Source organism: Thamnophis elegans, chromosome 3 (assembly GCF_009769535.1).
Source record: "Thamnophis elegans isolate rThaEle1 chromosome 3, rThaEle1.pri, whole genome shotgun sequence".
Lineage (NCBI taxonomy): Eukaryota > Metazoa > Chordata > Lepidosauria > Squamata > Colubridae > Thamnophis > Thamnophis elegans.
Genome location: NC_045543.1, coordinates 40,317,796 through 40,342,356, shown reverse-complemented (window position 1 = coordinate 40,342,356; position 24,561 = coordinate 40,317,796). Strand labels below are relative to the sequence as shown.

Here is a 24,561-nt window from a genome sequence, read left to right as displayed (position 1 = left end):
TTTGGTTATTTCACATACACAAATATATATATTCTAATTTACAGTCTATGGAGATTCTCAATCATCTAGGTCATAGTTGTCCTAAAGGTGCTTTTCTAAAAGGCAGCTGGACTTTTTTGTTTTCTTTGAAAATGTTTTGCTTCTCATCCAAGAAGCTTATTCAGTTCAATTCTTCAATTTCAATTTACATTTTAAATAATGCATAAATAATGCAGAATAAATAAATCACAAAAACTTGATTGAGCCTGAAATGTATCATCCATAATTTCCTGAATTTAGAAACTGAGTTACTTTGGTGCAAAGCTTCTCTGTACAGTGATATCTGCAGCATGTTGTCTATCGGATTCAGAGTGGCTTCTATGCTACCAGTCTTAATTTAGAAAAGCTGACTACTTGTTTGAAAAGTATATTTAAAAAAAAAAACATGATAGAGAGAAATACCTGCAATATTTTCTGTGTTTCCACTTTTTCTCTCCTGCAATCTCATTTTAAATTCTTTAGTGAATAAGGGAATAAGTAAGGCTAATTGGATGCTTTCCTCTTAAAAATCTCATTGTTCTAAGTAATTGGATACTAAGAAAATAAATTAGGAATTTTCTTCATAAAACTTACCAAACCGTATTCCATGATTATCCTTTATAGCCTGTTTCTGTAATTGTAAGACATTCCCTTGCAACCCTTAAATCTTTCACCTTCAGTCCCATCAATACCTGCTGCAACTAGCAGTCCTGCCCCCACAATCCTGTTCCCTGGATTACTGGAATCATCAAAGTGGAACGTTTGAGTTACATAGCAATTGAATCACCTGCCTTTTTACAGTGAAAATGTCACCAAACTCTCAAAGAATTTCTCATGCATGCTGTGCTTTCAAGTGGACAGGGAATTTTAAAGACGTAGATAACATTTTCCTCATTACACAGAATATATGGTGCTGCTCTTATGAACAGCCAGGGACTAGCCTGGGGCCTTTCCACCCCTTGTGACTAACTTCCCTATGAGAAAGAACAGGACCATCTGTTCTGGATATCGTGCAAATAATTTGCTTTCATTATAGCTGGTCTTTATAAAAGCTTTATAAAACATTAAGAACTTTCACATTATATATTTTCAAACCATGTGCAGAAGGGCAGGCTTTGTCATTTTAAAATTTATTTTACGTATTCTTTTTTCTATTTTATTTTTCTGTAAAATAATGTATGAACCTTTCAGAGCGAATAGTGAATCTAAGTTCGAATGATCTCCTCCCTGTTACTTTTCCAAAAGACCCTAAAAATAGAGTCTTTTTCACCAGGCCCATGGACCAAAAATGAGATAGAGTAGAATGGGACGTGCCGTGGCCAACCCACCACAGCCAAGTCGCCACCAATTTGCCATGGCCAACATGCCAATGACCAACTTGCTATAGCCAACCCACCACAGAACAATTCGCTACAGGACAATTCAACAATTCAACTTATTTATTTAAAATAATGTAAAAAATATTTAAATTTTTGTTCACACATTTCATTTTGTTCTTCCTTTTGCATTCTTTCTTTAATGAGTTCTTTGATATTAGTGTAACTCTTGTCCCGTGGCAAGTTATCCACGGGAGTTGGTCATGATGAGTTGGTCACAGTGAGGTGTCATAGTGACTGATTTGATTGTGCTGTTGTTTCTCTGGGTGAGGGATGGGGGCTTTTTAATGGGATTTTATTACATGGTGCATTTTGAAAATTCTGTAAACCATCTATCTCTGCGTGAATTGGGCAGTTATATAAATTTGTTTAATAAATAAATAGCAAAATAGAAATGCTTCAGATGAATTTATATTTATGTTTTAGGTGTCAGAGATGGCTTGGTCAGACGTAAGCATTCCAAAGAACTGCCTCTAAACACCATTTCTTCCTCAAACTATGCTGAAACCTATCCATCCCATTTTACAAACGGTAAACCATTCTAAAGGGCTCTTCGAAAAAAGCAGTTATTAATAGATCTTTTAGTAAATAACATATTCACTAACTATAATCAGTATTGGCAGTATTTTGAGATCCAAAACTAACTTTAAAAATGCAGGCAACTCACCTCTGGCCTTTGATCCCCAAAGTATTAAAAATTGCTGCATGCATCTACCATGCACAATTTGTTACTTAAATGAGACAAGGTGGCACAGTAGTTAGAGTGCAGTACTGCAGCTACTTCAGCTGACTGCTAGCTGCAGTTTGGCAGTTCAAATCTCACTAGGCTCAAGATTGATTCAGCCTTCCATCCTTCTGAGGTGGGTAAAATGAGGACTCAGATTGTTGGGGACAATATGTAAACTGCTTAGAGAGGGCTGTAAAAGCACTATGAAGCAGTATATAAGTCTAAGTGCTATTGGTATTGCAAAATCTCTGGCATGCCACTCAAAAGCCTTCAACCTAGAAAAATTGCATAATTCTGCAAGCCTCTCCTCACTGAAAATAGATGCCACTCTCTTTCCCTTGAAAGTATCACTATTTCTTCAAGGCCTTCAATTGATTATCAAATAAAATTCTCTTTTTTTACCAGTCAGGTTCTTTTTCTCCTAAGTGACCTCAGAGAACATCACTACAAACAATCTTATCCTCCTTTGTCACTTTGGTTCTAATTGTACCGTAACCTCTTCAGCGAATTGTAGAATTAGCCTAGGCCTGGACATATACTGTAGTCTTAAAACTCTTTTCCTTCTCAGTAGGTGCAGAAGGAAATGAAACACGAGTCCAGGTCCATCCAAAACTTCAACCACTTCTTGTGGATGTTACAGGATCCCCAAGAAAAGAGAAAGTGAAATTGCCTGCTTTGATACAAAGAAACAAGCCACGATCAGTACCAAGGCAAAAAGTAACTTAATTCCCACAGTACAATTACTTTTTAAAAAAAAAAATCCTTGACTTTACCTTCATTATATTTAGAATTGTTTCTGTTTCATGAAACCTTTTGGTTCTAGTTAAGATGATCATGCTTAAAAGAGGTATGAAAGATGCATCACCATGTTTTCTATCCACTTCTCAAGTTTTAGAAATTTCAGCAGAGTCTGCCATCAGTTGAGGTTTCCTACCGGTGAAGTGCAATGATGATAGTATTGGACCGGAACAAATTCCCAAATCCTAGGTTGTTCATGGAGCTTGCTAGTTGAATTAGAAACATTCCTTTTCCTCAGCTCAACCTATCTCAAAGTGATGTTAATGTGAGGATCACATGAGACATGAACCATGAACATCACTTTTGAGTTCTTTAGAGGAAATGTAGAATATGTTTATAAGAAATAAATGCTTTAGAATGATTATCGTCCTCCTAAAACAGCCCAATCCAGGGAAGCACCTTTTTGGCACTTATTCAATATCAACATTGTTGAACTTAAAATCCAATGGATGGAACTCAGAGTGGTATAGATGGGTAGGAAGTTGAATGTTGAACTTGATCCAAGAACATATCCTACCTGCAATTCATGACTAGTTCAACATTTGGTTAAGGGAAACTAGAAAAGCTGTCACAGAGAAGCATTCGAGCTTATCCCTCCACCTGTATATTCCTTTATTTCCCTATCAGGATATCAGATGTAACAAGTCAAGACTTAAAGGTTACAGACATAGAATAGCAACTCAAGTACCTAAGAGTATTGGATTTCTTCCATACCACGAGTTTTTTTCAGCTGTCACTAAATAGTAGCCAAAGGGTTTGGAGCAAATGGACAACCTTGTACCCCCATCCACTCTGTCATCCTGGAAAGTGTATAGCTTGGTTTTGGAGACTGCATTGGAACGGATTAGGAGTAGACTTTTCCTCCTACCCTCCCTTTGAACTGCTTATATACTGAGTACAAAAGGAGTTTTGCCCCTCTCATCCACAAAGACAGAAGAAGCTAGGATTGGGAACAAAGGAGTTTATTTCAAATCTTTGCTTTCTCTGTGACCATTTCCTTCTGCTGTTGGATGGTTTCTGCCTCATATGTGATCCAATGATAATTAACCATAGTTTATCATTTAGTAAGACCTGTTTGTCTGGTTGTGTAAGACTAAAACAGGCTTGATGGCAGCTGAAAAGTAAGAGTAGCACCATTATTATGGAATAATACTCAATATGCATTGAGTGTCCAAGGAACCATGCAATATAATTTTACCAAAGAAAAATAAAACCCTTAGCAAAAATTATATTACAAATTTCTGTTTCTCATCCAGGAGTGTACTGAAGGTTAAATAGGCTTTCATGCCTTAAGTTCAAATCCATACTATAGAACAGAAATAAATATTATACATTTTTGTACATGTTAAATTATTCACATGATTGATTTCACATGGGCACATCCACTTATAATTCAAGGTATATTACGTTCCAATTGACAAAAATAATTGTTTTATATTTTGCCTATTGGGAATTCGGAATACCAAACTTCATTTCAGAATTGCAGTATTAATAGCCGCTGTGAATGAGTAGAATATCAATCTATAAATACCCTTTATTCTTATCAATAGATGTATGGCTTTTGATCTGTCTGTCCTTCCTAAATAATCTCTCTTGTTTGTGAAGAATGTAGACCTTGTTTCTGGCAAAGTCCGCACATGCTCTGTCACAGCACCTTCCCAGACAATGTCAGGATTCCTTCTTATCCCACCGAAGGTGACATTTGGCATTCTTAAGGAGGGCTGCACTTATTCAACCACAGTGGCTTTGAAGAATGTTGGAATGGACTTCTGCAGGTTTGTCTATATTTTGTATCTGCCACAGGATAACACATCAAAATATTTTGCTTTTGGGTGGTTTGGGGATATGCCATGGAGTTGTTTGCAGATAACTGAGATTCTTTTCTATACGAATGATGTCAGAGTGGTAAATTGTTCAAGGAGGAAGAGTGAGGATAATTTCTCTCTGTGACTACAGGTATGTAATATACGAGAATAGCACCAACCCATCAGTGGTGGATTGCGGATTCCGTTCCAACCAGTACAGTTGGATCGGGCTTGCCAGCGTCCACGTAGACATGCGTGCATGCGTTTTGGCGCTTCTGCGAGCCTTTGCGATGCTACAGCTGCTAAGCAGAGCGTTGTGCAGGTGCTGCATGCGCTGTGCATGTGCGCAGAAGTGCTGAAGACGTAAAAGGATGGTTAGAAGCGACAGCGGGTAGGTGGGCCCTCCGGAGCACGTACCGGAATGGTATCCAGTGCTCCCAGCTGGCTCTGGTACACCCGTATCGGGGCGTACTGCCTGCAATCCACCACTGCAACGCATGGACCTGAATGAAGAGCCAAGGTGGCGCAGTGGTTAAATGCAGCACTGCAGGCTACTGCTAGATCAGCATGTCAGCGGTTCAAATCTCACCGGCTCAGGGTTGACTCAGCCTTCCATCCTTCCGAGGTGGGTAAAATGAGGACCCAGATTGTTGGGGGCAATATGCTGACTCTCTGTAAACCGCTTAGAGAGGCCTGAAAGGCCTATGAAGCGGTATATAAGTCTACTGCTATTGCTATTGCTATTGCTATAATTTCATCAATAATAATAATTTTCAAAATAGAAACATTTGTTCTTCTATGAGTCATGCATATAGTTTGTATAATACAGATGGCACTGTAGAAAGCCTCTGGAGCCTGGAAGGGCGAAAAATGGGTGCACCATGCCATTGCGCACGAAAAGAGGGTGGGAGGGTGGGGTCGCACATGCATGTGGGGAGGTTGCATGTGCAGGGGGAGGGCACACATGCACATGACTCCCCCATGCTCCCCCTACTTTTCACACGCAATGGGAAAAAGGTTAGCCATCATTGCCTTAAACTATTTGTCCAAAAGATGAAATGCCTACTTAATCTCCCCTTCCGTCCTCATTGTTGTAGTGTTAGCATTTAGTGACTTTGAGTTGAACTGGCAAGGATGCACAAACTTCCAATGTCCAAAATTCTGTTAGAATAGCATGGAGTGAAGGTGAAAATCACTATAACAGTTGAAGCTACATTCTGCAATGGCATGAGACAGAATTCCATTTCTGATGGGTTCTTTTATAGCAGAATAATCTTTTGAATTTAGAATAAAGGTGATACTGTAATGCTCAGTATTATCTTCCTTGGCATTTATAAAGAATAAGATAGTTATGATGATCAAAGACCATTTAGTTCCAACTACATGGCTTATGGACCCACATGGACATACCTATTGAATGTTCCAATACCCTCAGCTTTACTTAGCTTGCCTCTTCAATCCAATGCAGAAAGAAATGTAGTGGATTTCAAACACATTTTTTTGGTTTATAGTTGCATCTATGCTGAGAGTTCAGAGTGAAATCTTCCTTTTGGGAAGAAATTATCATGCTAGCATTGGTGATATTTTACAAATTGTCATGCGGGAGTTTTTTCTTCTGTCAATGTTCATCACAATCTTATTATTCAGGGAAATCTAGTTTGGGCAATGGATGAGGCCACCAGTAGAAGTATGAAGGGGGAAATTGCCTGAGATTCTTCCAATATATGCTCTTTGGAAATTCTAATTACATGACAATTTCATTCCTAGTTTTGATACAAACAGCATGTTTAATAGGCAAAACCACTGTGCCCCACATGGCTCTTAAATCAGAATTATATCAAGACTGAAGATATATTTTAAAAACTCTTATTTCTAAATTACCATTGGACTGATTCCTAATAGCCCATTTGAGAAGCTTTCTCAGATGATCTGTCCATAGTCTGGATCCAGGTTTTCTGCACAATTACATAAAAATCTTCCCATTAATTCAGGTGGCATAAGAAGTCCTCAATTGATCCCTTGGCCAAAACGTTCATCTTTTTATTAGTTTGCCTTTTCCGTTATAAGCGATAGAGACTACAGAAAACAGCTGGAGGTTGTTAAAATGTACATAGGTTGTCTCCCAGTCTCACTTTAGTCCTTTAGATACATATTCTGTTTGAGACCATTTTTATCTGTCATCAGACTGAAGAGATTAGGAGGGAGGCTGCATTTGTTTTAACATGCATTCAAATTGCAGTGGGAGAAAATTTCCAACCAAACACTTAGCTTTAGATGGCTTCAAATGAGCCCAGTAAAATGAGCTTTCAAATACTAATTACAAGGAAGCAATATGTCATTCTCTCACTAGAAATGTCAATTGGTCTTACTTGAACTGCATGTCTCAAAGGATGGCATGAGAGCAGTCACAGCTGGGTATTGTCACAGCCCATCTGACCAGAGACTGAGGTAAATCTTAAGGCCACACCTCTACCTCTCCTCTGACTCTCCAGATTAACCAATGATCCAGTCAAGGCGTCTCTAGAAGGAAGAAAACAGGGTAACACCCCCCCCCACTCCCCTCCTGGTCCCTGACTGATCAGTAACACTCTACTCAGGCCCACCCTGTGCGGGGCGCACTATGGGCAGGAAGTGACTGCTCCCACGCCATCCTTCAAGACATGCAGATCAGGTAAGACCAACTGACAGTCTCCGAAGTGGGGCGTGGGAGGAGTCGCAGCTGGGACCTACCAAAGCTAGGTGTCCCTGGGAGGTTCCATAGGGCCTGAGTCCCCCTGGGTATCCAGCACTCTCTGGAGGACTCTCCTCCCAAAGGACGCCTCCGCGGAGGCGAAGGTGTCCAGTCTATAGTGTCTGATGAATGGAGAGGGCAAAGCCCATGCTGCCACCCTGCAAATGTCCTTGATGGGGACCTGGATGGCTCAGGCCGCCGAAGTAGCTGTACTCCTGGTGGAGTGCGCGGTGACGTCCTCGGGCACCTGAAGTCCCCGTGCCTTGTAGGTCTTGGAGATTGCTAGCCTGATCCATCTACTGATGGTGGCTGGGGAGACCTTCGCTCCCCTGGTTCCCGGGTGGTAGGAGACGAAAAGGGCCTCCGACCGCCTGATGGGCGATGTGCACTTCAGATAGATGCGCAGGACCCTCCTGACATCCAGACGATGCCAGGACCTCTCCCTTCCGTTGGAGGGAGCTGGACAAAAATTCATGAGAATGATCTCCTGAGCCCTATGAAAGGGAGAATTAATTTTTGGCATGAAGGCCGGGTTGAGTCTTAGGACCACCCTGTTACTGTGGAATATGCAGAGATCCGCCCTGGCTGACAGTGTGTTAATCTCTGACACCCACCTGGCTGAGGTAATGGGCACGAGGAACATTATCTTGAGCGTGAGCAGCTGAAGACTCACTTCCCTTAGAGGCTCAAAGGGTGCTTCCAGGAGAGCCTGGAGCACTGTAGGCAGGTCCCACAAGGGGAAACGGTGAATCACCAGGGATCTGAGGTTGGTTGCACCCCTGAGGAACCGTTTGATGATGGGAAGTTGGGACAACAACTGTGTGCCCACTCCCCCCAGGATGGTGGCCAGGGCTGAGACCTGCCTTCTGAGGGTGCTAGGGGCCAGGCCCTTTTCCAGGCCATCCTGGAGGAAGTCCAGGACCTGCGGAACTGTGGCCGTTATCGGTTCTACCTGAGCCAAGCGGCACCAGGCCGTGAAGGAGACCCTGGTCATGTCATAGATGCGAGTGGTGGATCTCCTCCTGGCCGCCTCTATGGTTCCTATGACCTTGGTGGAAATTTGGGGCTCTCTTAACTGTGTCCGCTCAATCTCCAGACGGTCAATTGAAGCCAGTCTAGGTCTGGGTGAAACAGACTCCCCTGGGTCAGGGTTACCTCCCCCTGAGGGATCCTCCAATGGGGGGCGATGGACAGCTCTATCAGATCTGCGAACCAGGGGCATCGGGGCCAGTATGGAGTCACCAGAATGACCTCTACCCTCTCTAGTACCAGTTTACTGAGCATCCCAGGAAGGAGAGGGATAGGGGGAAAGGCGTAAAGAAGATCTGATGGCCACTGGCATTGTAGGGAGTCATTGTACATCATTTCCTGTGTCAGGAACCACAATATGAATCTCGGGAGCTGGGCATTCATCGGGGAGGCGAAGAGATCCACCGACAGTCTTCCGAATCTCTGGCAGATTTGTTTGAAGATGCTGGGATGAAATTGCCACTCTCCGTGGTCTACCGACTCCCTGCTGAGCCAGTCTGCCTGGTGACTTTGACTTTGACTTTAATAAGATTTGTATGCCGCCCACTCCCTAGGAACTCTGGTGATTCTCTACCCCGGAGATGTGCTCTGCCCGGATCGATAGGAGGTTACGTTCCGCTCAGTTTCCCAATCTCACTGCCTCATCGTGCAGTGTCCTGGAGTGGGTGCCTCCCTGTTTGTTCACGTGTGCCTTGGCCGCCACATTGTCTTTGAGGACCAGGATGTGTTTCCCTGCTACCGTCGTCTTGAATCGTCGTAGGGCTAGGTGGATTGCCCTGAGCTCCAACCAGTTGATGCTCTTGTGAAGGTCGGTCTGTGTCCACCTCCCCTGGGCCAGCTGGGAATCCAGGTGTGCTCCCCAACCGAACGGTCTTCCATCTGTTGTTAACACAAGTCTGTCCGGCTCCCTGAACAGGGACCCCTTGGACAGGGCTGGGGACGTCCACCAGCGGAGGGACAGGCATACCTGGGGTGTCTTCCTGACCTTGAATTCTGCGTTGCTTGTTCTGTCTCTCTGGTGGGGAAGCAGGAACCACTGCAGCTCCCTGGCGTGGAGTCGGACCCAAGGCACTATCCTGATGCAGGAGATGAACTTGCTGAGAAGCCTGGAAAGAAGGGCTACAGAGACAGATCGAAGTCTGCGAATTTCTAGAATCATTTGCACAATGCTATCCCTGCGCTCCTCTGAGGGGAAAACCTCTCCCCCTACTGAGTCAATAATGGTCCCTAAATGTTAAGTCTGGTGGTGGGTGTCAGGTGACTCTTCTTGAGGTTAACTGAGAATCCCAGCAATCTCAGTGTGGCGATGGTGAGCCCTAAGTCCCCCTCTGCTCGAGCTAGCGAGGGTGCTAATACAAGGATGTCATCAAGGTAGCAGTATAGCCAGACCAGGTTGGAGCGGAAGTGAGCTGCCACCATGGCCAATACCTTGGTAAACGTCCTAGGGGCGGAGGCTAGACTGAAGGGAAGAGCCCTGTACTGGTAATGTGTGTCCCCATAGGAGAACCTGAGGAACTTGCGGTGGTCGGGTGCAATCATGATGTGTAAGTAGGCCTCGGTGAGGTCAATGGATGCTAGGTAGTTCCCTTGTCTAATTCCCTCTAGGATAGACTTGAGTGAGGCCATCCTAAATCTATGGTAGACAGCCTGGAATTGAGTAACTTAAGATCCAGGATGGCCCTCCACCCTCCAGAGCTCTTAGGAACCACAAAGAGGTTCGAATAGAATCCAGATTTCTTCTCCCCCTCCAATATCAGCTCAACCGCTCTGATCTCCAGGAGATGCTGGATAGCCTTGCACATGAGAGAGCGCTTGGCCGGATTCCTGGAGGAAGAGAAGACCCAAAATCTATTCGGGGGTTATGAACGGAATTCCAGGTGTAAGCTGAACCTGATAGTTTGCAACACCCAAGCATCGGTGATGATGTCCACCCAGTGATCTGTGAATAGAGAAAAGCGGCCACTGATAGTGTGATTCGATCCTGAATCACTTGTTTCTGCAGAAGGGGCGGCCATCTCCCCCTTGAAAGGGGTGCTTGTTAGATTGTTGGAACCTGAACCTCTCCCTAGAGAACTGTCTATCTCCTTGTCTGGGGAACCTGGGCACAGAGTACCTTGGTTGTTGGAAGTCCTGTTTGGGTGCTCGAAAACTGGACCTTCTGGGGTACGGTACCGAATGTGGATCCAGTTGTCTGGACGTGGACGGAAAGACCTTCCGCTTGTTTTTGTCCTCGACGACGATAGGTTCCAGGGATGGACCGAACAGCTACCCTCCTGTGTACTCTGTGCCTGCCAAATGCCACTTTGCCCGGAACTCCGCCTGCCAGTTACGCAGCCACAGCAAACACCTGGATGCCACTGATAAGGCTAGAGCCCTGGAAGAGTGTCCAGTGTGGCATCCGCTGAGAACTGGATGGCTGCCATCACCTTGTGATGTTCTGCAGGAGTCTGACGTCCAAAGCCAGGATTCTGTCACGGAGGTGTTCCAGCCACAGTAAGGTAGACCTGCTAAAAAGGAGGCTGCTGTGGCAGCCCTGATTGCCCACGATACCGCCTGCATGGCTAATTCCATCTTCCTGTCCTCCGGTTTCAGGCAGTTGGAGATGTTTCCTGTCACCACTGGTGAGGAGGATGCCAGGCTTACCATCGTGGCATCCACTGGTGGAACCTGCAAGGCTTGATCAAAGTTTATATTAATGTTATAAAATCTGCTATCATTGCTCCAAGGAGTGGGAAAGGTTCCTGATTGGGCCCATTGTGACTTGAGCACCTCTAGGAACAGTTCTGGGGTGGGGATTTCCTCCTCCTCCACCTGAGGTCTGTGGAAGGGGCCCTTCTTGGCTCTCCCCTCTTGCCAGGCTTGGCTACTGGAACTTCCAGGTCTGCTGTGGCCTTAGCCTTACATAGCAGGGAGGTAAAGAGAGTGGGTGGGAATAGGCCCAAGATGGATGGAGCCTTGGGGGCTTGGGCCTCCTCTTCATCAGAGAAACCTACTTCCTTAAGCTCCCCTTCCTCTGACGCTGAATCCTTACTGGCTGTGGAGGGAAAGTCCTCTCTGAAGTCCCTGGGGGGGGTGTGGAAGGGCCGGGTTTGTCTAGATGACCTCGAGGTGTTCTGCGGCCTGCTTTACTTCTAGGCCCTTGAAACTGATGCTGCATGCCTCAGGAGTTACCCTGGGCAATGGCTCTAGCCAAAACCTCTTGGAAGCCCTGGGAGAGCTCTGGGTAAGCCGGAGATAGTCTGGGAGGCTCTGAATCCACACTAGGATAGGGGCTCTGTAGTGCCAGGCATTGCCTTGGCTGGCTACTTGGACGGCAGCTGAAGGGGTCTCCTTGCATTCCGGAAGGATGGGCTGGAGATAGTGGGGGGGGATAGGGAGCTACCCCACCTTAGGGAACCATGTGGCAAGGTTGGTAGGCCAGGCGGATCCCCTGGTTAAGTGGCCCTCACTGGGGATCGGGATCTGGCCGGGGAAGGGCTGATCATGTCCCTGTTTCTCCTGCCTTCCGCCCTGGTCACCCTCACTTCCTTTCTAGAGTGCTCCCTCCGCGATTTGGAGGTGCACTTTCCTGCCATGGCTCTGCCCCTTTCTGCAGGGTAGTATCCTCTGGAGGACCCTTCTCCTGGGTCTGTTCCCCTTGGGGAAGCTTTGCCCAGCTCCGCACTCCTCAAATTGTCCGCGATTGCTCTACTCACTGTTAGACGATCCCCCCTCTTCTCCTTCATTTCTTCTACGTCGCCGATCCGCAACTCGAGTTGGATCTGGCCTACCGCCCTGGATGGCCAGTGGAGTTCAGGCCTGGTCCTCTTCTGGCTGGCAGTGGTCGCGGTGCTTGCAGTCTCTGCAACCAGAGACCAAAACTGCTCTCCACGCCTACACTTTCTTGTTCAAGATGGCAACCGCCGACCATGCGGTCTGATCACGTGAGCTGCTCCGATTGAGCCACTCTCTTCCTGTTTGCTTGAAGATCTCCGTGGAGCAGCCCGCATTCTGGCCGCGCTGTGAGTGCAGGGCCTGGGCCTCCCTGCCTCGCCGCCGGGCTGCTGCTCCGAGGCTTCTCAGTAGCGCTACCGCTACTGTGCCAGGCCGATTGCTGAGAGGAGGATCATCCGACGAATTGCTTGAAGGTAACGCTCTTGCGGAAGAACAATTTTGAAAGTAAAGGGGGGAAAAAAGAGAAAAAATTCACGCTGAAGAGAGCCAAGTATTTAGCTCCTTCGGGGCTGAAGACTGTGGTTAATCTGGGGAGTCGGGAAAGGTAAAAGCGTGGCCTCAAGATTTACCTCAGTCTCAGGGCAGATGGGCCATGACAATACTCAACTGTGACTCCCCCCACGCCCCACTTCGGAGACTATCCAAGTCAAACTATATGTCTTTCTTCAGACTGAAAAATATATTTTAGATAAAGATGGTAGCTAAGAAATGAAAAGGGCTGAATGTAATTTTACTAACCCATTCTAAGTGGTTATTTTGGGGCTTCTTAAGCTATGAATATAAACTTTGCCTTCATGACTGAACATTCTTGACACATATTGAAAATATTTTAATTAAGAAAGCCAATGTCTCTGGACTGCTTATTTCTCTGATTTAGCACAAAAAGAAATTAACGTTTCTATTACTTGTCAGGTTTCGGGTGAAACAACCACCACCTTCTACAGGATTGCGAGTCAACTACACTCCAGGGCCTGTAAGTCCTAGGGTGTTTAAATAATTTGATTTGGTTTTCTTCTGCAGGCAGACCACTTTTCTTAAATGTGGTCTATGGGCCTTTCCTCACAACTGAGTTCAAGTGTTATCCATCTATTTTGAACTGGCAGAATATTACGGGCTTCTTAGCTGATACCCATCTAGTGTCTGTTTCCTCTGAATTGTCACTGAATAATGTGAGTCCTGATTAGTGATTTGTAGAAATCAATACACTAAGCCATTCAATGAGTTCTCTAGCATTAGTGCTTTTTGTCGTCTTCACATCTCAAATTCCAGTAAAAAATGGAAGTGTAATCTTTGGAGGAGGTCAGAATGTTTTTCTCCTAACTAGTACTTTAATAAGATTGTTCTCTATAACAAGCTACAGATAGAATAATTTTAGAGGGATATAATATAGTTTAATGATCAGTGCTAAAGATTTTCTTGGGCTAATGGCCAATCACAAGGGTTCTCTACAGTAGTTAAGGATTTAAAAGAGACCAAGCACATATAACCTACTAGCAACAAATTAATAAAGAGGCATAGAATGGATTATCTTCTACGTGGGATTGATTTGACACTCCAGATTTATTGAAATGGCCCTTCTTTTCAAATAGTAATAAAATATAACAGTTCAGAAAACAGTGTTAGACAGTTGAAGCAGAATACCAAAAGTGCTGCCTTTTACTCTGCAGTAGTGGTGACGTTTGTGAAGTAGTGATCACTTTTTTGAATTTAGGTTTTGTTTTTTAAACTCTTCAAACAGTTCTGAAAGATCATGTACAAATGTGCTTCAGAACTTTCTCTTTCTCCCATTAAGATTATAGAAGTCATTGGAACAACATGAGAATGTCTGATGCAAACTGGGAGGCATCTCTTCATTTAGCCAACAAATTGCCCCAGGAATGAGTGCTACTCTAGTGAATAACCCAAGCAACCTATACATGGGTGTTGAGATAAATGGGCTGATTGCTGTATCTTAACAGAATAATGTAGTAATCTCTTTTTTTGATATTTCCATACCAACCTCCTATATGTAATCTGTATAGGCTTTATAAGAAAACTTCATCTTCCTTCTAATGAGCAGCTTTTTTTTAAAATGACTAATTCCTGTTCCTAAATATGGGAAATCCTTTAAATTACCTTTAACATGCTGCTTACCCACAATTCTTAAGTTTTCTTTGTGTTCAAATGATGTAGCATCAGCTTTGGGGATTATACAGTACAGTAACTGGAAGGAAATTCTGTGTTGAGCACTTGAAGGGTATAGTGCCATAAAAATGGTTTGGCACAATTCCCGCCCAAGAAAATTACATGGGATTTAGCTTTCTTTCATTCTGTGCTCCAAACAAGTCATTCTGTGTCACAGCCTCAAGTGAAGATGGCTTTATAGTAGAAATGGTATGGTGAAAATTGAAGTCACAAATGAAAAGCCTTACCAGCTAGTTTATTTAGGGTGATGGTTAAGAATAATTTAAAGAGGGCAAGATAGTGGGAAGTGGGAGGCAAGAATCTAATTTTTTTCGTGGTGAATTATATAATCTGTCTTTTCTAGGTGGCTGCTGGACTGCAAACTGTACTGGAAATAGAGATTTTTGCCATGGCTGTTGGAGTGGAAGGAGATGAGGGCTTGGACAAACTTTCCCATCAGATTGAAATTCACACAGAAACTGAAACACTATTTCTTCCTGTGGAAGCAAATATCTTTCAGTGGTTTTTTTTTCTTTTGTTCTACATTGAATTTATACAGGATAAACTAATGGCCTTTACTCCACTGACAAGTGGCAATCTTACCTTTCTTTAAATCACTTAATTACTTATTTAGTATCCCACCCTTGTTATCTTTATTTCTAGTGCTAACTTTCAGAACAAAACCTTTCCAAGGCAATATCCATCATAAACATTATGCATGTATTTGGAAGTTGCTATAAGAGTAGTCATGCCTACTTTCTATTGTTCACTTCAGCTGCTGGCATATTATCAAAAAGAGATGTTTACAAACGATTACATTACTCCTATTTCTAAGAACAAGAATATCACTTCAATCTATTTTATAACAAAGGTTTTGTTTGGAGTTTTTCACAGTGTTCTACTGTCGTCCTGTTAATTTTTTCGATATTAAGGAAAATTGCATCTCCCAAGATATATCTGAAAGCACAAACACACATTACTGATTTGTACAACTGAGAATAATGAAGCCTTTCATTATCAGCCCCAGGACTGTCAAACATGAGTTGCTGTATTAACATAAAAGGAACTATAAACAGTTTACTTGGTGTGGTCTATGACCCTGTGCCACAGGGACATCATTACTTTCTCTGCTAAACTGAGTAAGAAAGAAAATTCTGGAATCTCGTGTCTCATTGTATTTTCTGAATGCTTTTTGTGTTGCCAAAATGTAAGTAGAGGCAGCCTCTTTTTTAAAGACTGTCTTTATGTTTTATTATTATGCTTTTATTACACTCAAGGCTTGGGAAAGGGTTTAGCAAAACAATGTATTTCCTTAACTTGCTTTTTCACCAGTCTTAACAGAAAGCATCTATGATGAGAGACCACCAAACTATCCCAAGGGACGGCAGGCCTCCAGCATCCAGCTGATCCCAGCAAGTCCAGCCTCTCAGTTTAGAGTAATACTTCCTCACAAGCTTCCTCATTAATGTAAGCAATTGTATTTCAGCATGGAAAGTCTTGGTTTCACCATATTAAAAGGAGAGCTTATGTGTGGCAATTAAACCACTATTGGGAGGAAGAAGGAGCTTGGGGTGTACTGGTGGGGAAGGCGTTAGGAAAGCTGGGGTTTGGGGGGGGCAACCATTTGCGTGTAAGAGGCACAAACGACATTGATGGGGGAAGATCTTAAATAAGAGAATTACACCAGAATATTCAAGCAAATACATACCCAAGTGTTATATATCACAAATTAAAAATGTGCATAAAACCTATTGGGACACTGTATGCTACACATGCTTTTTTTTTTTTTTTTTTGAATAAGCAGCTTGCAGAATTCTAGGTGGACACATTTGAATGTACTGTTGGGGTAGGTGGTATGCTTCTTAACCCTCAGGATAAAAGAAACAGTGAGAAAAGGATTTGGCAAATTGAGATTCCTTTTCCCTGACACTTGTCTGGCTAACTACTTTCTGCCAAATAGTCACCTCTGCATCCTGAGTACTTGGAATATATTTGTCTAGTGACCAGAAAATGCAAATTAAAAACTACAGAAATTTGTAAGTTCAAATCGTATGGATAAGCAGTAGTCTGCCTTTGGCAATTTTGGAGGAAAGTGAGTCCTATAGGAAGTAGGACAAACTTTTCTTTCTTTTAGACAGACCTTTTTTTTTTGGTCACCAGATTTCAGAGGAGGGCAGAGGCCACAAGTGATCTCAAGCCATCTGCTTCATTAAGTAAGAATTCCATGTTTAAGAAAATGTCAAAGGAAAAAATCCACTTCCTTTACTTTAACTTATTTTAAATGCACAAGGCAAATAAGATAAATGATTAGTATATAATCTACCTGTTGCATTTAGCAAGCATATGCATTTTGACAGTCAAATTCATTGTACTAGAATGTTACACCAGAAAACTTGCTTAGAAATGTTTCCATATGCTTATATAATTTTTTATGTTTGTTTTGCAGAGCAGACCGGATAAATTTTTTCCAATATTATGACAGTCCTGCAGTGCTAACATTCTTAGTATGCAAAGAATATTAAATCAATGTTTTCAAAGGTTAATGAAATTCTATTTAAACTAATATTTACACATTGTATATAAATTGTTATTGTAAACAATTGTGAGCATATCTTAATATGTATATGCAGCAATAAATAAGAAAAATTCTGCATTACAGTCAATCACTTGGTTTAGATTTATGAAAATTTAAAAGGAATGTTAACAAATTGCTATTCACCTTGCTGAAGGTGAAAAAGCACAAAGAACTTGTGCAACATCTTTTATATCTTGAAAACATCACTAGCATTCATCAAAATCAGCTAATGTTGCTAATGGCATAGATTTGATAACTATTAATACTTATTTTGAAATTCTGCCAATGTGCCTTCCCTAGAAAAATAAGAAAATTTAGATGTGCTGAGCAACTTACTGGATTTTCTGGTGCTAGTGTTCAAGGTTAAATGAGGAAACCAGATTCCTTATTAGGCTAGATTAGATTTCCATCTCATGTTACACATCTGGATATCTAATTTTTAACTTTTAAATGTTTGCTGGAAGACTTTTGCTGGGATTTCAAGGCTTACAATGGCGTTTGTACCATAGAGCAAAATGATTTATGGAATTGCAAATGGCAACTAATATGCAACTGAGCTCAATATTCAAAACATATAATCCTAACAATCTTGTAGTCCATGAAAAAAGAATATACTGTTTCATTTAAATGTGGAAAACACTTGATCCCATTTCCATCCCAAAACTAAGATCAGAAAATTATGAGTCAAATACAAACTGCTATTACTAAAATGACAAATTCATTAAATAGCAAAAATAAGACTGAAAAGCAAGTACAAATGTAACCTTCTCAAACTCAAAAGAAAGGCCTATTTTCAGACCAGGCTAAAATGCTATATTGTGTGAAGCATGTCATTCATAGATCAAATATGAACAATTGCTGTTTTTACTTTTTTTTCCCCAGAGGGTGGGGAGAACAATGTTGTCGTAAAACAAAGTAAAAGAATTAATCCAGCCAGCAAGAGGGCAGAGAGCTCTTATCTGCATGATTTGTAATTATGACGAGTGGCATGAGAGTCAATGTAGAATCCTGGGATAGGAGGTGGCTTTTTAAAGAAGAGCAAAAGCAGATGATCAGATGATGATGTAGCAGTCAAAAGCAGGGAACAAACACATGAAAGGGATAGTCCCGATCTCCTACAACCCATCTTAATATTGTGGATAAAACAATATAGCATGATTTTTGTCTGGTTCCCTCATCCTTTCCCAAGTTCTTGAGAGTCACCCCCACTTCAGGAGGTGGAAGCATGCATCACAGTGTTCTCGGGCAGCAATAATTCCTTCAGCGATCCACTTCATAACATTGCAAGAATCATCTTCTGTTTCTTCTTTCTCTTCCTTTTTTTCTCCTCAAATCGGTCAGTAGCATCGGCAAAAAAAGTCACTTCATCCCTGGCTTCAATTTCTCTTTTTAGGAACTGGAGACCAGCCATATTAAACCCCAGAACATCCTAAAGGCAAATACAAATAAATACTTAAGTTTTAAGAAAAGACCGGGAAAACCATTAAAGCATCATCTACCTAGTTCTACTATTTCAATGCTCAATTGTTTAGTAATCCTAACACCCACTTTAAAACTGTAAGATAATGGCAATCTTATCCTATTATTTCAGGTGGGATTCAAAAATGAGCTGGGGCTGACTCCTAACTCTTAATGCAGATTAGAGATATGCACTTGCTGCCTCTTTCATGACAGTGGATAAGGAACTGCAGAGCTTGGGAGATCAGACCAGAATTTGAAACCAGGTTGTTTCTAAATTCTATACAACCAATTTTTAAATATGCAGAAATATTGTGCCACTGCACACTTACTTTCACTTGACTGACTCTGGAAAGGGTAGTTTTTTTCAGGTTCTCCATAATTTGAACAAGAAGCTGATTGCTTGTAATCTGCCCAAAGTGTATCCTAGGAGGAGGAACAAACACAGGAAAACTATTTTAAGATTATCATGATATTGGTTATGGATCCCTGACTAATCCAGGAGGAACTTTGTCTAAACTTTGGAAACAAAACAGGTTCCTTGGTATCAAAATGAAATCCCAGGACAGGAAGGGAGAATGGGGAAACTTCAGCTGTTAGCCTATCTTCATGTAGCATGGAAAGAAATAACAAAACCTCAAATTGCATAAGAGTAGCTAAGGGGAAGAATCCTTTTGCAAGTTCCAACCACTAGCAAAAAGTGGCCATAAAACTAAAATGACAGCAGTAAAAAAGAAGGGAAACGTTCAGATAGACAGAGATAGATAATAAAGTTAGATAATTATAATAAGCATAATAGCAAGTCTCTGACTCCTCAGATAGCTTACTGAGAGAGACGAGGCAGGGAAAAGAAAGTAACCTCTGTCATTTTTTTTCTCATTCCTCACTGTGCTTCAAGCCCCTGGTATCATAGTGGGGAAATGTGGCTTTTGACCAAAACAAAAACAAAACCACCTCCAAATAATTCCTGCATCATCATTACAGATCATTTTTACAAATCTTTAATCCAAAAAACCAAAACACACCTGCTGGTAACCTCCAAGCTTGAAATTTGTAATAAACTTTATGTAGAGCTACCCAATTTGCAACTTCCACTTTATCCTGCAGAGGCCATTTTCTGCCTATTCTGAAATCTCTACCCTAATGACTGATTTCCAGATTCATACAAGATGCTATTTGTTGTTTTAAGCCCTGAAACATCTAGAGAAAGCCAACCTCAAACGAGATTTTATGTGAGATAAAATAAGGAGGCCTGTTTTTAGTGGCAGCTGGTTCACCTGCTTAGTACTTGGGGTCAGTCTCTCCCCCTGATGGGATCTCATATGTAGAGCTCACGCTCAATGGAATAGAGAGATGCCAATCCACAGGCCTTTAAGAAGGGCTTAGACACACACCTTTTTCATCCAGCCTTAACAACACAGAGTTACATTGGTGTTTTTTTAAAATAACATTTTTTAATGAATTATATAGCCATTAGTAGTTTAATCTTATTGTGGAGTACATTTTGTTGTGCTTGATTTTTGCACACTACTCAGAAATCAAACAAGCAAGTGAGCAAACACACACATACAGTAAGTCTTGATTATACCACATAATGTGGTATAATATATAATAATGACTTGTATTGTGTTGGAGGGGGAGGTGCACTGAGGGAACTCAATCAATCTCATTGTACATATGTTGTGCACTGACAAATTTATATTATAATTATTATTACCAACATTAAAACAATTCACAAAGTAAACAGCATTTTTTCAGTTTTAATTGAATGTGCATGCTGATCAGGGTTGCCTACAACAACAACTGTTAAATATTGTCAGACTTTGACAATTACAAGATATCAAAGAATGTGAAGTATTGGACTACAGCACAAGACAAAGGGATGAATTTGATGAAATGGCTAACCAGAAACTTTCACCAGTGTGTTTATGTTCTAGTGACTAAACCAGAACCAAAATTGTGCTATTGACTTTTTAAAATTAAATTCAAATTTGCTTTCTAAGCATACCAAACTTTGATTAGGTTCCCCATATTAATCTAATGCAGGGGTGTCAAACTGGATTTCTTCGAGGCCCAGATCAGCATTCTAGTTCTCCTCCGCAGGTTGGTGGGTGGGTGTTTTTGCGGCCCTCTGAATCCCGTTTTGGCTGCCAGAGGCACCACAGGCTGATCCTTTGCTATTTTCAGGCCAGCCGCATGGGCCAGATTTAAGCACCCCACAGGCCAGATCTTGCCCGCAGGACTTGAGTTTGACACCCCTGATTGTAAGCTAGCCAGTTTCAGTCTTAAAAGAAAATAGTAATGTACCTGATTTTTTTTAAAAGAAAAATCCTTCAATTTACCTGAGCAGAAACAGGAGAGCCCGGCAGAGCAACTCTACCTCTAGACCCAATTCGAAATATTGACTGAAGAGCATTAGAAGGTCAGGCACATAGGAGAAAGGCAAAACCAAAAGGGATTCTTCCAATTCACTATGAGAGAGAGAGAGAGAAATAGGATCATCATTTCCATATCATGCACCAACAACATTAAAAAGAAAATCTGGCAATAATGTTTTTCTCTTATCAAGGGCAGAAAAGCAGATGCTCAAGGCAAAGGGAAGGCATACTTTAAACAGTTCCTTGCACTGTTACTGCCTTCTTTCCAAGAAATAGAATTAGCTGATAAATAAAATAGGAATCATGCTGAATCAATAGTTTCAAACGGCAGGTCTGGTTCAACCTCCGATTCTCAGTCTTGTTTGGTCTCCTTGCTCTCCTTACTTGAAGCCAGCTGGATAATAATTAAGAGGCAAATGCCTGAAGGTTTTTTTCTGAAACACTAGCCGCTCAAATGGGCTCTAGACAGCGAAATTTTGAGAAACTTTATCCTGTGTGAAATGTGGCTTAATTTCATTTCACAGCAGAGGCAGGCAACATATGTGTGAGCTGCAGCCTTAGCCATTATGGAAAAATATGATAGAAATTGCAATCAACAATATGGAGGACTACAAGTTGCCAATCCAAATTCTAGGGCAATTTCTACCATTAGAACCATTTATAATCACAGCCATAAAAGAAAAGATGGCAATTTGCATAGAAGTACTTGAATAAACTGGCTCTCTAGAAGTAAATTAGTTGCATTTTATGGTCCATTTAACACTCAGAAATCATGTTTCGTTCCTCATAGACAGGGAGAATGGAGAAAGAGAATTGCAAAATAAAATGTTTTTGTATACATGCTTCCAATGATATGCCTGCTTATTACTCTGATCATTAGAGCCAAGAACAATGTCTGAGGGGCAGTAAAACTAAATCTAATTAAGACCTAGAACCTACACTGTATCATGGGATTCCAAGGATATTATCATATTTTAAATGCTACACATTCATTAGCACTCAGTACTTTATTAGGGCACATTCTCTTAATGCAGTATACTTGGAAGCTTGACAAAACTACAGATTATGAAAATAGAACATGGGATTCATACAAAGTAGATTCAACTTGCTGAGACCATTCTAGTTTTTATCTTAGCAGCTCCCATTAGACAAGCTATTAAGAAATTCAAGATTTTGTTGGTAAGAAGCTTCTACAAACACACCTTGATTTCACCTTTTTGAGAACATCCAATACATATGCAGAAGGCTGCAAGGAAAAAGAAAAATAATTTCATCATGAGATACAATAAATAATTCAGATTCTTAACTTTCACTCAGAGATTTTAGGATGTATATTATTTTTCTCTGTATCTTACTACACAAACAATTATCACAGAGAAGTGACTATCTCAATTCATAATCACATCCCCAATGGGAGCTCAAATAAATGTATTATCATGTGGGCCAGTTGCCTAAGGAAAACATTAAAAATTTAAGTTATCAGAAGTCAATGTATACATCAAAATAAGGTCTTTTAGAAGTTCTAAATAAATAGGGAAAAGACCTTACATTCAGATTTGATGAGGCAACTTAGAATTCTTTATTCTCTTTTATTTATTTCAGCAAATAATCAAGAATTTACCCTTGATAATGATTTACAGATAGTATTCCACTGTCTTGAAATTACATTATATTTACCAATTGTGTTGGAGCTTAATAATTGGCACATATTGGTAGCTCCTTCGATTATCTCAAAGAAATAATTATTGTAAACAGAACTGTTACCAATATCTACCAATTTGTAAGTACAAAAATTGAAAAACATATTGTAAAGAAATCAGAAATAAAAAATTATACAACTCCTTTTGGAAATTAATTTTATTGTGGCTTTATTGTCTATTCTCCCAAGAACTACGTAAGGTGGATGTAAGTAATCAATTCTATTTTATTATTAGCTGCCTGATTTATTATAGCAAAACAAAATGTAAATGTGAGAAAAGGCAAAGTATCTTGAAGATTCCTTTAGTTAAGTAAGGTTTATTGTATCTAATTTCTATTCTTACTTATAGTAAGTTACTAAGTTGTAAGAACAAGACAGTTTTTAAGAGACAGATCTATTAAAAAGTTTTTAATAGGCAGAAATATGAACACATAAATTTAATTTCAAGTTTGCAAATATACCAATTTTTAAAATGTTTGCATGTGAAATCTATCTGACACATGTATAAAAGTTTGGAAGGGACCTTGGAGGTTGGTCTTGTCCAACCCCCTGCTCAGGCAGGAGACCCTAAATAATTCCAGACAAATGGTTGTCTAATCTCTTCTTAAAAACCTCCAGTGATGGAGCACCCACAACCTTTGGAGGCAAATCATTCCACTGATTAAATTGTTCTAACTGCCAGGAATTTTTCCTTAGTTCTAGGTTGGATGAAAAATAAAATGATGATTAAAGAGAAAACTTAAAAAAAAAAAAAGAAAACAGTTGGATTCATCAGAAAGATTGATAATTCAAATAATTCTGCCTCTGTACAAAAAAGAGAGAATGTAAGTGGCAGCCCTAAAGATGCTCCCAAAATGGTACTAAGGTTATACTGCTTATGGAAATTTTAAGTTACCAAAGCATGAAATGCTAGGAATACTAAGTTTGAAAAGAAATGCGCGCGCGCACACACACACACACACACACACACACATGATTTCCAATCCAATCTTTTATGCCAAGAAAGTTCCTTCAAATAACTAAAAGCAGACTTACTGAAATATTGCCATAAGCCTGGAGAATTGGATTTACGGGAAGAGGAACCTGGAGAAATAAAATGAGTTATAATAACCAACTTATATAAAATTTCAAAAGTAATTTGCTAACATATCTTGTTTTGAAAAATTAAATGCATCATTTCACTTACTTGAAAAAAGAAACAGTTCTTATAAAACATGTCTCAAATCCACTCAGTTTAATAAAATATACATTTATTCTACCCTTCCCAACTAAACACATAAGCAAACAGTAAGGATCCTTGACAGGATCATGGCTCTCCAAATAACTCATTTTTTGCATGCACGTTCAAATCTGAGCTGTTACAACAGAAGCAAATCATGGAAGATAACATGTGGTGAATCAAATGTGAAGAGAATATGAAGCACTAGCGCCAATACTCTGTACCAGGTATTAAACAGTACTAAACAGTAGCAATATCTTAAGAGAGAAACAAACACTGATGAGGTAGTTTCCACAAACAATGAATTATACTACAATTATTGGCAATCAAATTAGCATATACTCAGCCCCCATTTCCAAACTTAAGCCTTGCATTGAGAACCTTGCAACGCTCACTGATGAAGAATATTTTTTCCTGTCTGAAGCAAAGAAAATATCCAAGGCCATGTTTGTTTCAAGTGAGCTTTTAGCCCACTCCCCCTAGGGATAGGACAGTGTTCTATGTCCTATCATAAGAATTGGAAGAGGCCATTCAGATGTCAAGTCCAACACTCCAAATTAAAGCTTCCCTGACAGATGGCTGTACAGCTTCCTCCTCAATAGCAACCAATGAAAGGCGCCCAACTACATCTTTGGATAGTTGTTTATAGCATGACCCTGCTCTCACCCTTTGGAATTTTTTTGTAATACTTATTTGGGATCCGCCTTCCTGTAGCTTAAAGCCCATTATTCTCTCTGGAGAGAGAGAGAAAATAGATGTTGAAAATATTTGAAGTGTACTGTAAAATGTTTTGGTTTTTTTATCACCTGTGGGAGACAGAGGGAAGGAGGGATCCCAGGGGACCCTGGAAGGTGGGCTGATATGTTTGTCC

At 41.0% G+C, this 24,561-nt stretch overlaps 2 protein-coding genes across 2 annotated transcripts in view; one reads left to right on the top strand and one right to left on the bottom strand.

The window, feature by feature from the left end:
- The window catches only part of SPAG17 (sperm associated antigen 17), a 120,145-nt gene extending 102,173 nt beyond the window's left edge, over positions 1 to 17,972 (top strand). The window contains exons 44-49 of the mRNA XM_032213155.1: positions 1,821 to 1,925; positions 2,690 to 2,838; positions 4,525 to 4,694; positions 13,111 to 13,171; positions 14,726 to 14,883; positions 15,707 to 17,972. Of these exons, the coding sequence (XP_032069046.1) occupies positions 1,821 to 1,925; positions 2,690 to 2,838; positions 4,525 to 4,694; positions 13,111 to 13,171; positions 14,726 to 14,883; positions 15,707 to 15,827 (764 nt within the window). The 3' untranslated portion in view covers positions 15,828 to 17,972. The remainder of the gene's footprint in view (positions 1 to 1,820; positions 1,926 to 2,689; positions 2,839 to 4,524; positions 4,695 to 13,110; positions 13,172 to 14,725; positions 14,884 to 15,706) is intronic.
- WDR3 (WD repeat domain 3) overlaps positions 17,636 to 24,561 on the bottom strand; it is a 31,099-nt gene continuing 24,173 nt past the window's right edge. The window contains exons 22-26 of the mRNA XM_032213154.1: positions 23,507 to 23,554; positions 21,975 to 22,018; positions 20,737 to 20,865; positions 18,727 to 18,820; positions 17,636 to 18,365 (exon numbers count right to left, since the gene is read on the bottom strand). Coding sequence (XP_032069045.1) covers positions 18,210 to 18,365; positions 18,727 to 18,820; positions 20,737 to 20,865; positions 21,975 to 22,018; positions 23,507 to 23,554 — 471 coding nt within the window. The 3' untranslated portion in view covers positions 17,636 to 18,209. The remainder of the gene's footprint in view (positions 18,366 to 18,726; positions 18,821 to 20,736; positions 20,866 to 21,974; positions 22,019 to 23,506; positions 23,555 to 24,561) is intronic.